The 15,858-nt window shown below is 49.1% G+C and overlaps 1 protein-coding gene across 3 annotated transcripts in view; it reads right to left on the reverse strand.

The window, feature by feature from the left end:
* srgap3 (SLIT-ROBO Rho GTPase activating protein 3) overlaps positions 1-15,858 on the reverse strand; it is a 72,547-nt gene that overhangs the window by 11,815 nt on the left and 44,874 nt on the right. For 2 of the 3 annotated variants that reach the window (XM_076269138.1, XM_076269137.1), the window contains exons 6-15: positions 13,402-13,530; positions 10,897-11,118; positions 10,458-10,559; positions 8,977-9,174; positions 8,082-8,166; positions 4,998-5,025; positions 3,490-3,592; positions 2,375-2,435; positions 1,071-1,148; positions 647-781 (exon numbers count right to left, since the gene is read on the reverse strand). In XM_076269138.1, the coding sequence (XP_076125253.1) occupies positions 647-781; positions 1,071-1,148; positions 2,375-2,435; positions 3,490-3,592; positions 4,998-5,025; positions 8,082-8,166; positions 8,977-9,174; positions 10,458-10,559; positions 10,897-11,118; positions 13,402-13,530 (1,141 nt within the window). Of the gene's footprint in view, positions 1-646; positions 782-1,070; positions 1,149-2,374; positions 2,436-2,929; positions 2,961-3,489; positions 3,593-4,997; positions 5,026-8,081; positions 8,167-8,976; positions 9,175-10,457; positions 10,560-10,896; positions 11,119-13,401; positions 13,531-15,858 lie in introns of all 3 variants that reach the window. The other variant, XM_076269139.1, reaches the window with a different exon arrangement.

Raw genomic sequence — 15,858 nt, forward strand, 5'->3', positions numbered from 1 at the left:
CACGAAAAAAAAAGCCCTTCCTAATGTCCTGTAAAGCTCCGGTGGCATGTGATACACATCTCCGCGCTGGGGCACGGCTCAAGTAAACTGCAGGAACTGCGCCAAAGCCTCTCCGCCTCTCCACTTACCTTCCCTTGAAACCTTTAGCCCACTGAGGGTGCCAGGCCTGATCTACTGGGCCTCTCCCTTTAGCCTCACTCTACAGGGGGCGCCGCTAATAGCTTGTGCCGCTAACCTGTGGCAAAGGCCAGAGAGGAGGCGATGCCATGTCAGAGACTTTGGAGAAGTCCCCCCATGGGCATTCCTTTTTTTAGGTAGAGCGTCTCACCCGAGAGCCGGATGGATCATTCTTCATTAGCCGGGAGTCGCAAGTTCTCTCCCTCAGGAAGCTGGCGCTCCTATTTGCTCAGCACGGGGCTAGAGGCAGGCAGTGATGCAGCGCTCCATCACCCTTCCGTCAGCCTCCCTCCATCTGGAGCCCCCGATAAGAGCTGGGCCAGATGGGCCTGGGAGCAGAGACACCACTGAATCCAGGCCAGTGGCCTGCCTGTGCACCTGGCTCACTGAAGCATCCCCCCCACCCCCCCCCCCCCCACACACACACACACACACACACACACAGCCCAGTGCTGCGGTCATGACTTACTGACGGTGGAGATCAGGTCCAAGAAGCGCTCCTTGGGGAAAAGGGGGTTCTCCAGGCCCCTGAAGTACAGCTTCAAGACCCCAGCCGCAGAGTTGATATCGTGGTCGTTCTGGTCGTCGATCAGGGGGTCCTCACCTGAGAATGTGGCAACATGTGGACTGAGTTAGGGGAGATCTTTCAGCTGGTGGTCCCAATCACTGTAAGAGTGCGGATCTGTAAACACCATTAGGAAAGGCTCGGCCAGGACGTGTGGTTTACATTTGACAAGAGACAGGCTAAAACAAGATGTCTAACACAACCCATTCAATGACAGAACTTTTGCCCTGCTAGATCATTTTTGATATTTGAGGATGTATACGTTTTTCTCCCTCAGCAGGAAAACAAAAGAACAATATACTAAATGACACACACACACACAACTGACCTCTCTCAAATGAATTCTTAATATCATTAACTTCGACCTGAGATCCTGGGACTCGGAATATGCCTTGTTGTTGCAAGCCTGAAAGCAGAGAAACATGATCCTCTGGTCAGAAGAAAGCTGCCATTACCCTGACAGCAGAATGCCTCAGTACATGAAAGCCAACACAAAAGGCACAGCACAGAAGAGAGAGTGTGTAATCTAGCCATAAAGAGACTTCGTTTTCCCCCTTTTTTCAGAAAAACTCCTCCACACCCACCCCCCCGTCTGCTGGACTCATATGGTCTTTGTTAGAGCGGTCCTAATCAGGTTCTGGACTTTCATTAGAGCCGGGGCTGTGGGTGGAAGTACAAAAGCCTGGGGGCTTACATGAATGAAATCACATATGATGGTAGAGAAGACCAAAGCAGTCAGTGGTCTAAATAAAAAAAACACTGCAGCTGAAGTCCCTACTGAAGAAATGTAGTCTTAGATCTGTTATCTTTTCCTCCCTTTAAACTTGTCCACTTCCACTACTGTGGAAATTCATCTTTGGCCCCACAAACATGTAACACACACAAGCAAGACTACACAACAGGTACAACATAAAGCAGACACACACAAAGACTATACAGCAGGTACAACATATAGCACACACAAGCAAGTCTACACAGCAGGTACAACATATGGAGACATGGAAATGTGCAAAAGAGGTTGATGTCAATAAAAAAGCAGTAAATAATATAATCATAAAACTCATAGATTACATTGATTTAGCAAAATAATAGATGATGGTATAAAATATATTTTTTAAAAATGTTTCTGCTTGATGTAGGCACTCTATCAAGACTTAGACTTAGAGACAGACACAAATATGAAATGGATGTTCTGCTCTAGTGGCTAAATAAAAATAATTTATTTGATTACAGCAGCTTAATTTGAATCTGCTGTTCAGCTTGATGCTAGAGAGTGAGGAAAAGCCAAAGAAAAGTGCACACTGCAAAGGCACAGCTACATATTTACACACTGGCAACTCCGTGCCTGGAACACATTACAGAGGCATTCCCATAAAAGCCATCTGTTGGAGGGATGAGTTTCACACCAAGCCCCTCAGGAGGAACAAACCTCAGAGCTACAGAGCCATTGCAACAGATGAGTATGCATTTAAACTAGCCACACTGATGCCAATTTGTAACTTGTCATAGCATAAACATTCCATAACTGATTTCAATACAGACAGTTGACTGCAACAATACTTTTGAATGACATTCAAGAGATATTTCAAAGTCTCCACAAGACAAAAACAAATAAATTAAAGAATAAATTACCATATAGGTTGATGTAGCGGATGCAGCTCTCAACAACCAATGGAATGGGTTGACCGGAATCCTGAAAAGGAAAACATTTCCATGTCCAGTAAGTGACAAAGCCCATAATTACAACATCTTCACTTTGAAGACCTTGCCAGGAATAGTTCCATGGTCTCCATGTCAATCCCGCTCCGTCCATTATCACAGTAAAGAGTTCAGTTCAGGCACATTGTTTAGTAAAGCAAAGGAAAGCATTAAGTTGTTATCAGTCACCTACACACCACGCCAGTGTATTAAGTGATAGCAGTGAGTGATCTGCGTGAGTGAGTGAGAAGGTTTTATATGAATTACACGGCGTCATTACAAAAAATAGAGAACATTAAGGCGGCATCATTATTGATGGTCCCTTATTGGAGCTCGCTATCTGGCAAGAGAGAAAGGCCGTTCACACTCTCATTAGTACCAGTGGTGAGGGGAAGAAGAAATCAAATTGTGTGCTAAAAGTGATAACAGACCCCATCCCCTATATGTCTGTATATGGCATCTCTCCCTCCCCACCCCTGCTGGTAGTACCTGGTTGCGGGTACGGGCATTCCTTCTTCCCCTGGTAGAGAAAGCATCGACAGCAAGGAGGAGCAGAGGAAGGGGAGCAGAGAACCACAAACAGTTAGAGAGAGGAGCAGACAGCTGAGAATGCCCACTGTGGAGGCATAGTGCAGGGGGGACTGGGCTGGCTCCAGATGCAGATATGGGGGTGCAGTTTAAATGTGCCCTCCTCAGGAGCCCATCAGCGTCCATCTTACCTGTGCTTTCTAGACTGCCAATGGGACTACGTTAGTGTGCGATGCGTTAGACAAATTCTATTTCTAAAACGCTAATGTAATGCACAAAACCCTAATGTCATCACTAACTGTTTAGGGAACCTTTTAAAAGGTGTGCACTGATGACTTGTATGAGAGAGGCAGCATGCAAGCCGACACCCTGCTAGTCTGCATCTTCAGAGCCATGAGAAAGAAGGGATGGAAGTGGGGTACATTTGAGGGTGGAAGGTGAAGGGGGGGCGGCTCAGAGGTCAAAGGCTGCCGGTTGGCCTCCAGCCCTCTAGGGGGAGCCCATTCGGACAGCACAGGTACCTTGATGAAGGTCTCCATATTGCCGTTAAACAGCTTATGGTTATAGACGGAGCGTGGTCTAGGCTTTCGTAGTTTCTGTGGCTTAGGGGGGAGGGTTGGGGGCCTAGGGAAATTATGAATGTGGGACACACACACACACACACACACACACACACACACAAGAACAACAGTTCCAATGACCATGTACAACACAGAGAACATATAAATGAAAGCTGATCCTGCATTAGCCGGCCTTTTTGTGTAACCACCCTCCTTTTTTGTTTATTTAAAAGGTAATGCATTTGGGCAGAGGATGTGATCATTAATGAGAAGTTTTTCCTAAAACAAAATAAACAGTGTTGCACTAGAGAGGGCTGTTATTGCCTCCCTGATGGCTCTGACCCATAATTAACCAATAGCATGCGCAGCTGAGTGCTCAGTTCCTGTCTGACTCCTGCATCTGGCCCTCCGTCTCCATCAGCCCTCACTGCCCCTCCCCAAAACGGCCCCACTGCCCGCAGACTGAGCACTGGGCAGAAGACGACAGTAATATTACATCACATTATCTGTATTTGTAGAAGGTTATGAACACAGCTGAGGTTTCTCCGGTTCGCCTTGGCTGCATGGACTTAGCAAAGTAGAAGGTATGTGCAAGGCATACAGTATATCAGTGCAGCATTAAACAGACATAACAGTTAATCATGCCCTCCAGTGCCCACCAAACAGCTAACCTGTGATCCAGGCCATATTTTTGCATGTCCTAAGGCTTCAGTGGGGGGGAAGGAGCTCTTTATTAGATCTGCCTGACAGAAACTCAGAGACCATAAAATTGAGCTGCAGTATCTCTCTTAATGTGTTACCAGATTTATGTGGATCCAGATGCTCGCGTCTAACGGCTGTTAAAACAAGCCTGGGAATGTGCTCACTGCTTCCGTTGACAGCCGGGGTGTACCCCTGAACTACCCACAATGCAGTGGGGGTGAGGATGGGTATGTGTGTGTGTGTGGGGGGGGGGGGGGTTGCCAGTGACAGCTCACTGATGGTTCCTGGTTTGACCTCAGTGGTGCATACTTCACCAGCTCTTCGCGCTACTGATTTTCTGTCTGCCCATTTTGATGCCAGTCTGCCTTGTTTTCATAACTGTCACCGAGAGTTAATGGACCGGAATAAAATGTTTTCATCTGTGGCTACTGCTGACTAACGTGAAGATGACAAGTCTAGCAGCATGTTGGGCTGAAAACTCTCAATCTAAGTAAACAAACAATCAAATGTAAACATTTACGAGAAGAGAAACATTTGGACCAGTGAGCAATGTTTTCATAGTTGTGGTCTGAAGTAAACATTACTTTGGCGGTTAAGTGCTTGAACTTTCCTGAGCAGGCTTTTCTCATTAATCTCTCAAAATCCTGTCGACAAGTTGTGTGTTAAATGGCTTTACATGCATTTCGGAGAATTAACAACACATCAATAGAACTGAGGAGTGAAGAATCGAGAATCTCTTGCTTTTCAGTTCTGTCAATGTGGCTTACCTCGTAGTTCCACATTCAGCCCTTTCTCCTAAGAGAGAGAGAGAGAGAGAGAGAAAAAGAGAGAGGGAGAGAGAGAAAAAGAGAGAGGGAGAGAGAGATAATGCACATGAGTGAAATATAATCAAATATTGGCATCTCATGCATTTTTGCCTTTGCGGTGTTTCTTAAAAAGCCTCAGTCTAAGCCCAGCGTGGCTCTGAAGAGAATGGCCTCGGCCATTGAGGGGAGATGAATAGCTTTAGCCACAACACCATTCTTGAGACAAAGGCTTTCAGCGGTCTCCTTAGAAACCTCCCTGAGAGCCAGTGGGGTGCGAGGCTTCCCTCACTGATGGGAAGAAAAGAGTGCTGGGCGTTAGGGGACTGGCTAGGGAGGGTGTGTGTGTGTGTGGGGGGGGGGGGGGGCACACTGGAGGGACATGGCAGGGAGAGATGGGGGAGGAGAGGAGAGGGGAAGGGGGCGATTGGGTGGGTGGGGGGGTCATCTCAGTGGTGACACTGAGCGATGTCTGTGCCGGCTCAGTGAGCTCTTTGTCCCAAGCCCTACCCATCTGAGAGCACTGGACAGGACTGCCAAAAAACACCCAACTCACAATATCACAAGCGGCGATGGCGGGCTCGAGCACCTCTACAAGCGGTGATATTTTGTCTTCTAGCTATTTACTCACATGTGGTGTGTGCGTCAAATGAGCTTTACATATTAGAACTCAATCACACAATCACACTCACAATCACAGTCTCTGACACACACAGAAATGCAATTCTTGATATGTGAAGTCTTTCTCACGCATATACTCTGTCGCATGCACATGCCTAATGTGTCTCTATCCATTTCCGTCTTTCTCTCACACACTCCAAGTCAAAAGCCATGGTCACGTTGTGTGACCGTGATTCTCCATAGCTAAAGACCCATCATAAAGAATGCCCTCGAGAAAGATTGCATCTAATACAGCATCTCAAAACCAGTACAAAATCAATACGAAAATCATATGCTGGTAGGGTAAAAAAATATATTATTTCCACCTCGCTGATCCATAATCTGATAGTGAACCTGCATTGCCTTGTACTGCAGACTGCAGAGTGCACAAGAGTGCTGGTAAACATGGTTTAATGAAAAAGAGGGAGAGGCATGATTACACAATCTTTCAATATGTGCTTGCAGTACAGGGAGAAGGCCTATGAGGTCTCGGGAGCATCCATGGGAGAAAACAACAGTGCATTTCCTGCCAGTCATCTCCATGAGTGATGGCCTCAATCGGCCAGCTGCCCGACCAACCCCAAAATTACATTTCTGCACCTGCAGAGAGCCTTCGTCTCCTCCTCTCCTTCTCAACGCCGCCGATAAAACATTTCGTGCACTGAAGCCAATGAACTGTGAACACAGATATTGCAAGGGGAGGCATTTTTATGCGAATCATATGCTCTCAAATCATCAAAGTGTTCTACAGAGAGAGTCTGAGAGTCTACAGCAACTCCATTTCCTACACCATGTGTGCAAATTCACAATGCAGCTCTAGCCATTCACTTTCTAAGAACCATGACAAAGACATTCACGTTAGTAACCAGGTTATTTGCATGGAAAATAACAGAATTACTTCAAATGAATGTATTATACTTCACTTATTAAAAAACATGTAGGGGATTTCTAGCCTGGCTAACGTCAGACCTCATCTCATTGAAATGGGGTCTGGGAACTAGACATTCATTTTCTCGTATTTGAAACGTGGTTTACGAATGCCCAGAGCCGTTTATTGGGCGCTACGAATGTCTATCAAATGTGTCTGTACATAGCTCATAACAGCTTTGGTGTGTCGTCATCGTCTTGCTGCGCTCCCTCCGTTCTGTGATTGGTTCATAGTCCATAGAATCCAGGGTGCCTAGCAGCGTGAATAAAATCACGCTCATAAGGCAGCATGGGGAAACCCAGGCTAGGGGATTTCTGCATTTCCAGCGTTGCATAGCCTTTTACCTGTCTCCTTTAATGGTGCTGAGCTCCCAATGTAGGGCAGGTGGGCCTACCTCAGCCAAGTTTACCCACCCCTCCCACCATGGGGATAGACTGACTGGAAACAGCTGACTTCATTAACAGAATGCATCTATGATCAATTCATGTGAATAATTTAGATGGTGGCCAACACATGGAACCACCATATGTGTCTTGCTTGTGGAAACCCATATGCAGAGACCTGCAGAGATCTCACACACACACACGACCACACACACACACACACGACCACACACACACACACACACACATGACCACACTCCATCCCGGCGACTCCACCCCAGCTGGGGTGTCTGGGCTGAAGGTGGTGGACGTGGGGGTGTGGGTGGGGGTGGGGGCGTAGGCGTGGCTAGCCTCAGCTGGAGCCTCCCTCAGATCCCCTCCATTAGATTGGGTCCCCGGCCGGGAGCAGCTGCCCAAAATGAACCCGTGGAGTGACATGCTGATTGATTGGGCGTAAACCACTCCTGGCAAAAACGTGGCAAGTCCTGCCCCTCCCTCCCTCCCTCCCTCCCTCCCTCCCTCCCCGCCCGCGTGGCGAGCGCTGGGCAGCAAAGAGAGACGCTTCTCCATTAGCACCTCACAAGATTGAGTCAGAGAGACTGAGACAGACCGGCCTAGCAGCCACACTCACTACCACAAGCCTAACCTCCTGCTGCAGTTCAACTGGGCTGCTTCCCTCAGTTGGTCATTGAAGGCGTTCCCCTGCCCCTAGGGCTGAGGGCCCTTAGTAGCCACCGCATTAGAACACAGCACAGCCCATGGCACCGCATTAGAACACAGCACAGCCCATGGCACCGCATTAGAACACAGCACAGCCCATGGCACCGCATTAGAACACAGCACAGCCCATGGCACCGCATTAGAACACAGCACAGCCCATGGCACGGGAGCACACGGTTTCATTACAGGCTCCTTCAGACAGGACTCTTGGGAGGCTAATTAGAGGTGACCGATCAGCAGCTCAGTCACGCTTCACATTAAATGGCAAACATAGATCCAGAGAGGGTGAGTGTGTGTATGTATGTGTGTGTGTGTGTGTGTGTGTGTGTGTGTGTGTGTGTGTGTGTGTGTCCTCACCTTCTCCCAGGGTGCTCTTCAGCAAGTCGTGCTTGGCCTGTAGCTTGATGATGAGGTTGCTGCCATTCAGGTACTCCTTGAATTTCTGTGGGGCAGAAGATGAAGGCGTCAGCAGGTTAACGTGACTAATGCGATCGGACGGGAGCAGGGCAGGGCGGGGGTGGTGGTGGGCCGCGGTGGGCCGCGGTGGGCGGCGGTGGGCCTTGGCGTTCGCCTGGGAGCGCATTTCACCCCTGCTCGGCGCCGCTCCGCACAGCCCCAAATTCAATCTGTTCCACGCAGGATTTAATCTTAATATGATTTTCACGAGCATGGGGCATGTCATGAGTGTTTTGGGTGAGTTTGCGTGATGATGGGGGAGTGCTGACAGCTCTGACAGATGAGACAACCGTACGGCAGACCACAACTCCTGAATCACTAAAGAGAGGCACTGGGCTATGGGCGGGTAGCTACAGCAAGGCCATGGAAACTAATGGAAAACCAAGACAACTAATGTAAGCAATTAGCGATGAAGTGTGGTAATATGCAAGGGTGTAAAAAAGTCTTCTTGAGTCACAGCCATGTAGCTGTGGAAAGCTAGACTGCTGGGGTATTAGTTGGCTGTATCTATGAAGTATGGAGTCATGGAAACTGATGAAAAACTAAGAGAACTAAACTACGCTAGGAGTAGATGGAGCTCTAAAGTGAGTAGAACAATGTTCTTGCTCTTGGAAAGTGGTGGGAAGCTAGGCTGTCAGAGCATACACAGACAGTATAATCTGCTACAGTTAGCTATAGCCATGTAGTATTTACAGACGGTCATGCTGGGCTGTAAAGGTTTTTACCAGAATGTTCTCTGCGGCTAGGGGGAGCTACGGACGGCCAGCTTTGTGAGAGCGAGAGAGCCGTGACTCACAGTGAAGTAAAAGACCTCGGTCTCCTGCTGGTTGGCCCTCCTCTTGGCCACGTTGACTTTGCTCATGTAGGTCTCGGAGGCCACAGACTTGATGGACTCTGTGGAGCGGCTGTGCTGGAAGGCGTCGGACACGTCAAAGTCCTCTACAGTCAGCATGTCCTGCAGGGTCTGCATGGTGGCGTCCAGGGTCTTCCGCACCTGACACAGGCAAAGGGAGTAGTGTGTTAAAGGAAAATTCCATGGAAAATTCCATTTTTTGTAACATCCATAACGGCAATAAAATGTGATGGTATGGTATGATGTGAATGATTACATGAAATTTGAGCATTTGCTATTTTTGGCTGAAAAACTGTAGATGAGAAAAAATGCACAAAAATTATTGTTATCATTCACATCATACAAATGCCAAGGCATTTCACTGGCGTTATGGATGTGACAAAAAGTCTATATTCCGTGGAATTGCCCTTAAATTCGGTATGATATCGATTTGCTGTCAAAGAGTGGGTCATTATCTCAATATTACTGATTCATAAACTGATGGCTATTAACAGATGCCTTACTTTAGCTTTTCCAAATTTCTGTATACTCTCCTAACTTTTGTGCAGCTTACAAAGATTACACAATTTTTCCACATGTTTCAGTGAAGGACTTATAAGGTCTTCAGAGCATTGTTACCATTGTTGAACCCTTAAGAGAGGAAGGAAGTCTACCCTTATCAAATCCAATTTGATTTATATCAATCATGTCAGACAGAATTAGTACAGAAGTACAGAATTATTGTAGGCATACTGTAAGTTGCTGCTAGCTATCTATCTAAACAGACTTTCAGGGAGAACGTTCAAGAAAATCTGGTTTTAGGCTGAGGGCCATGCGAACCAGTTAGGCCAGAGGTAGGGCCAGTCTGTCAGGTCCTGCATGGCTGCGTGTGAGACAGCATGCGGTCCCATTCACACAGCGCAAGGTGATGAATGGGCCTCATTCTCACCGTGACACCAGTTGTCCATTACTGGGCACTTATGAGACGCCGGACGATAAGGATGAGACACAGTCATCAATACAGACAGACAGGGGTCATTATGGCCTCCCGTCCAGCCTGCGTATATACTCAGGCACTCACTTTGGCGGCGGCCCTGTGCCGTGACTGGGTGGGCGTCGCCTCCTGATTACCTGAGAGCACTGAATCATCTCCAGAAAAAAACACCCCCCGCTCTTGAACAAATGCGAAATGCTAAATATATACTCTAAAAGCTCCCAGGGCACGCAGCCTGCAAATTGAAATAGAAATGAGCGCAGCTGCAATCCAGCGGAGAAAAAAAAGCCTCCATCCCAAATTAGCAGGACAAGAAATGAGGGAGGGAATCGAGAAGCGTGCGGGCGCAATAAGGGAGGGAATCGTGAAGCGTGCGGGCGCAATGAGGGAGGGAATCGAGAAGCGTGCGGGCGCAGCGCAGGGTAGTGCAGGCGTGGAGTGGAGTGCTTACCTCCTCGTTCTCGATCTTGAGCGTGGCCAGGCGGGACTGCAGCTGGTGGTAGCGCATCAGCAGCTCCGTCTGAACAGGCTGCTGGGCACTCACCTGGCACACCTGAGACCACATAGGAACACGGCGCAACCACACACACACACACACACACAGACACACACACACACAAAACCCCCCCACACACACAGACACACACACACAGACACAGACACAGACACAGACACACAGACACACACAGAGACACAAACAGCTGTCAGGCAACCACAGTCAATCAACTGTTCATTCACTACTCAGCATTACACAGGATGGTACTGTAAAGCCTCATGAGCAACATGGAATGATCGTTTGGCCAAAAGAAGAAAACCTGCACCAGAGGGCAGACACAGCAGGAGACGGACATGACGGACACCAGCAGGGGACGCACACGATGGGGTCTCACCTCGTCCCCCATGTGGGGCAGGTACTCAAAGCGCATGGGCGGGCAGAACACTTGGTTGTGCATGTCCATGAGCTTGTGCTTGTCACTGCGAGGGTCCAGGTTGTCCACGGCGTTCTCGATAACGTCCAGCCCCTCATGCCTGGACGTCTCCAGACTGTACTCGGCTGACAGGTATGTCCGTAAGGTGCGGGCCAGGCTGGCATGGTAGCCCAGGTCACAGCACTGAACAGAGGAGGGAGAGGGCAGAGTGGAAGACCATAACAATTATTGACTTTTGCATTCATCCATTACACAAGAAAAGGTCAATGTTAGAGCAATCCCCAGCTAGAGCAATCCCCAGCTAAAGTGTCTCTTTAATTTATTCAAGCTTAAGCTATTTCTTTCTGCAAGGCTTTAAAAATGCAACACAGCAGCAGTGCAAGTGCTTAGATGATGATGAAGGCAGGGAGGGGATGCTCCTGTGATGCTGGAGATAGAGACATAAAACAGTCACCGAATTTGGGCAAATTAATACATATAAAAGCCTGGTGCAAAATATGATATAACACTACACATAACACACAATTAGAAGCGCAAGCACAGCAGGGAATCCTGGCATAATTAGTTAAAGTGTAGCGCCGCATCAAAAACTAACCTCATTTAGCAACGCTCCAGGTTCAACTTCCTAATGTGCCAGAGGCAACTCCGACTTGTGTGAATCACTTAAACGTCCCTAATGAACACGCGGCTCCAGTTACACTCCTAGTCTGTGGGTTAACACTGAGGGGGGGGACCGACTCCCAAACCCCTAGAGCAAGAGTCAGGTCAGCGCGTTGTAATGCGCGTGACGCCACACGTGGGTCCTCCACCGCAGTGCAGGGGCCGGGCCAACGCGAGCCGGAGGGGAGGATGTGTGCGTTTTACTGAGCAGATTGTTAGCAGCTGCTGTCAAGAGCACAGCACACTCCCAGGAGCGCCGCAGTTCCACCAGGAGGGGAGACGAGGGGAGGTGCTATTAGCATAACAGATTAGCACCTGAATACACAAGGCACACTCACAGTAAATATCGGAGTAAAGTTTGGATAGAGGCATCTCCCCACTACGACAAGAATGGATTGATGAGCGATGGGAGACTCCAGACTCTTTGGAAGGGAAGTTGTGAATACAACGAGTCCAAACCATCTGAAATCAATGATTTTTGTGGGCCGACTGTTTTTGTCCTCGTTCAGTGCTCTGGCGTGGCGTGCGGATGAAAAGCTCCGCGGCCGGCCTGCTCAGCGTCTGGCTGGCAGTGAATGTCTGGCTCTGACACACGGGCCCCCCCCCACCCCCCTCCCAGCACAGGAAGTGGCGCTCACAATCACTCTGGCCATCCGCTCGGCTCATGCGGAGTGGCGTGGCCAATGAACATGACCGACTGAAAGTGTCCACCGCAACACAACACAAAAAAAAAGAGAAGAGACTACGGTGAGAGTGTCCAGTCGCAGATGTCTCCGGTCTGCAGCATCTGAGGTAAATGGAGTCTCACTGAGTGAGGAGCATATAGGCTTCCACATGTGAACTCACAAAATGAACACCCCACACAGAACTACAGGGGGGTTGGAGGGGGGGGGGGTGCTTTAACTGTCTCTTTCCCTCCAGGCTGTGGTGGTGGCTGTGGTTCTTTCTTCCTATACTGCTCTGCTGTCATGTGTGCATATGAGCCGGAGACGAGCATTCTACTCAGAAAATGGACACCTATAAAGCTGCAGTGTGCAGGAAGGAGCTGGGTGAGACCATTTAACCACAGGGGTCTGTCTGCACAAGACTGCCATTAGTGGTTTTCAAAGCAAACTCACCAACGTGACCAAAGGTAATTCCACATAGCCCAAGTTAATGTTGGCATGCTCTTTCGACCATCATAAAAAGCCCAACCTCATGGCCTTCCTCCCTCCCTTCCTCCCTCTCTCTCTCCCTCCCTCTCGCTCTCTCTCCCTCCCTCCATAGGACCTCTCCTTCTCCAGTTCACATCCCCTGCACATCAAAAACAACATGGAAGCGGAAAGCTGAAGCAGCTGTGGGCCGCAGGGTCAGTGCGCGAGAAGAGCATGTCAGAACAAATATCCTGGCGCATCCAGTGAGGGTGCGCGTGCGGGTCCACAAGGGTCCGCCGCTTCCTCCCCGCCTCGCCTCGGCCTGGCGGAGTCAGGAAACCGCGGCAGCGAGGGCCCCTTGGCCTTCTCCAGCACCCCGAGCCAGAGCACTAGCTCTCTGTCAGAGCCTGTTTTTCCTGGCGCCCCGCTGACAAGCAACTACAGAGCACGGCAGATGGGACGGGGGGGAAAAAAAAGGACCAGGAGCTTTCCAAGGTGTGGGACCAAACCCTGTGAGTTGTGCAGCAGTGTTGGAGAGGTCAGTTCACACTGCGTCCCAAAAAACAGAGGGAAGGAGCAGAGCCACACTGTAGCCACATTTAAACATCTGAATGAAGAAATAAACAAATAAATAATAAAAAAAAAAAGCCCTGCAGACCGACTGCATACTTACATCAATCATATCGGAGACGTCATGGATGTAGTACTTCGCCACCACCGCGTTGGTTGCCGCCAGGTTCAGCAGGTAGTCGTTGCGTGCCTTGGTGCACTTCAGCTTGTTCTCATAGTACTTGGCTTGCCTCTGGGGAGAGAAGAATGGGCAGATAAGAAACGTGTCAGCACACAGACATGTCACCTACATGAGGAGGCACAGTGACATGTTAGTGCAATGCACTACTAAGAGCAACTATGAGCCCACACTTTAGAGTTCCCAAGACACGTTGCAAAGGTCAAGAGGGAGCACTGCAGTCTGCAGAAGGGTGGACTCACCACTGAACATATTGCAGACACTGCATTCAAAGTGCACTATCAAGCTACGGGCACACACACACGCACGCACACACACACACGCTGAGAATGACCAGCTGTTTAGCGCAGTCCTCTCCGCTCATGCTTGTGGACAGATGTTGGGACCAGGCCAGGCTCCGAAATGTGGTTAAACAGGCAGTGTGACTTGTGCACGAGACGGGAGATAAAAAAAAAAGAAAAGCAACATAGGCGCTCAGCTGAACTTCAGTCTGTTTGCCTGCGTGCACGGCACACGCACGCACACACACGCACACGCACACGCACACACACACACACACACACACACACACACACACACACACACACACACACACACACACACACACACACACACACACACACACACACACACACACACACACACACACACACACACACACACACACACACACACACACACACACACACACACACACACACGCTTTTGGGACGCGATCATTCATTAGGTTTGGAGCTCCAAGGCTATTTGTTTTGCTTGATTATTTCACTCTCTGTCTTTGGATGGCCTCAGCTGGCGTGTACACAGGCGTGCTCAGGCTAACATGTCTCCTCTCTGCTAGTGGACTCCAGATGGGACATCTTCCATATTTCAACAAACACAACTGTAAGTCAAATCTGTCAACTGTTTCCATGCAATAGATAAAGCATCCTGCCAGGCCAATCCATAACAAACTGACAGGAAATATAGTAAGCCAAAGCACAAAAACAAACATGATATTAGTCTCCATCTCAGCATCAAACACAAATCAGCAGAACTGACAGAACAGAATTCTGTGCCGTTCTGGGCATACCAAAGAGAAATCATGAGCCCACAGATGTGTCATAAAACTAGCAAGATAAAGGTACGGGACCGAAGGGATTTATTTTATGGGGGCCCCTTGCTAGACTCACTCTTAAATGCCTAGTGCAGGTAGGACTGGAGTGCAGTCTGCAAGCTTGCATAATCAGGTCATGCAGTAAGAGTCAGAGAGAGATAGCAAGACAAACACACAAAGAGAGAGAGAGAGAGAGAGAGAGAGGAGGGATGGTAGAAGACACAGAGAGAGCATCCATAGCTACAGCGATATAAATAGTGTGGGCCTGTGCAGTTCTGGCTGCCAGCTTCTGAGCGCGCTCACTGCGTGCCTGAGGAAGAGGGCTGGGCCTGCAGCACTGCGTTCCCCTAACAACCAGCTCATTTGCATGAACAATACAAGGCAGCCCAGATGGAGGGCAAAAACACAGCAATTGGCCTCCGGATGCTAAACCCACACCAGTGTCTCAGGCACACTGAGCAGCGGGGTCCATCAGCTCGGGTGGCACTCGCCCAGCCACGCCGCCCCCAGCCCAGCGCCTCACAGGAATTAAGAGTCACCGCTGGGGCGGCGGAGATCACCCCGGTCGGGATCAGTGACCTGGAAATGGTGCTCTGGTCTGCTAGGCTGGCTGGTCGGAGCGGAGGGATGCCTTCCGGCTCCTGGAGGGTGGTGGTGGTGGTGGGGGGGGGGGGGTCAAGTCTGAGGAGCCTCACAGCGGCGTACCTTGCTGCCTCATTGTCCTCAGCCTTAGTCACATCCCCGCCCTCGCTGCACAACATCTGAACTCATCGCTCGTGGCTTCCACAAGGCTGTTTGCACTGAGGCTAATCAGAACTGATCAGCTCTATCCCATTGGCCTTCTGGGAAACCATAACAGTAAATAAATATGATCAGACGCAGTGGGAGAGCTATGAGCTAAGCCACTGCGAAGGCCTCCTTGCTCTGCAATACTGTACCCCAGAGGGGGTCTGCAATCAGATAGATTCTGGTCAGGGGTGGCGCTAGGGTGTTGCTTGATGTTGCTATAGAAACACCTAAGCAACACCAAGTTTTTTTTTAAGAATGACAGAAAGAATGAAATGAAAGAACGAAAATTTTGATATAATGTTATGAATATAACGATAGTGTTGGGATAATTTTATTTTTATTTAAATATAACACTATGCCAACGTCTTCCTCTCGTAATTTATCTTCATCTCATCTGCATGCAATTATTGTCATGGCCTTCTAAACACGGTGGCGTTACGGCCCAAATCAAACTCCACTCCTGTTGAGGCACTGTTGAGCACAGTCTGCATCACTTG

The sequence above is a fragment of the Alosa pseudoharengus genome, unplaced genomic scaffold (assembly GCF_046254945.1).
Source record: "Alosa pseudoharengus isolate Yale_2024_CS ecotype anadromous, Long Island Sound unplaced genomic scaffold, YU_APseudo_1.1 YU_APseudo_1.1_scf_5, whole genome shotgun sequence".
In the NCBI taxonomy this organism is placed as follows: domain Eukaryota; kingdom Metazoa; phylum Chordata; class Actinopteri; order Clupeiformes; family Clupeidae; genus Alosa; species Alosa pseudoharengus.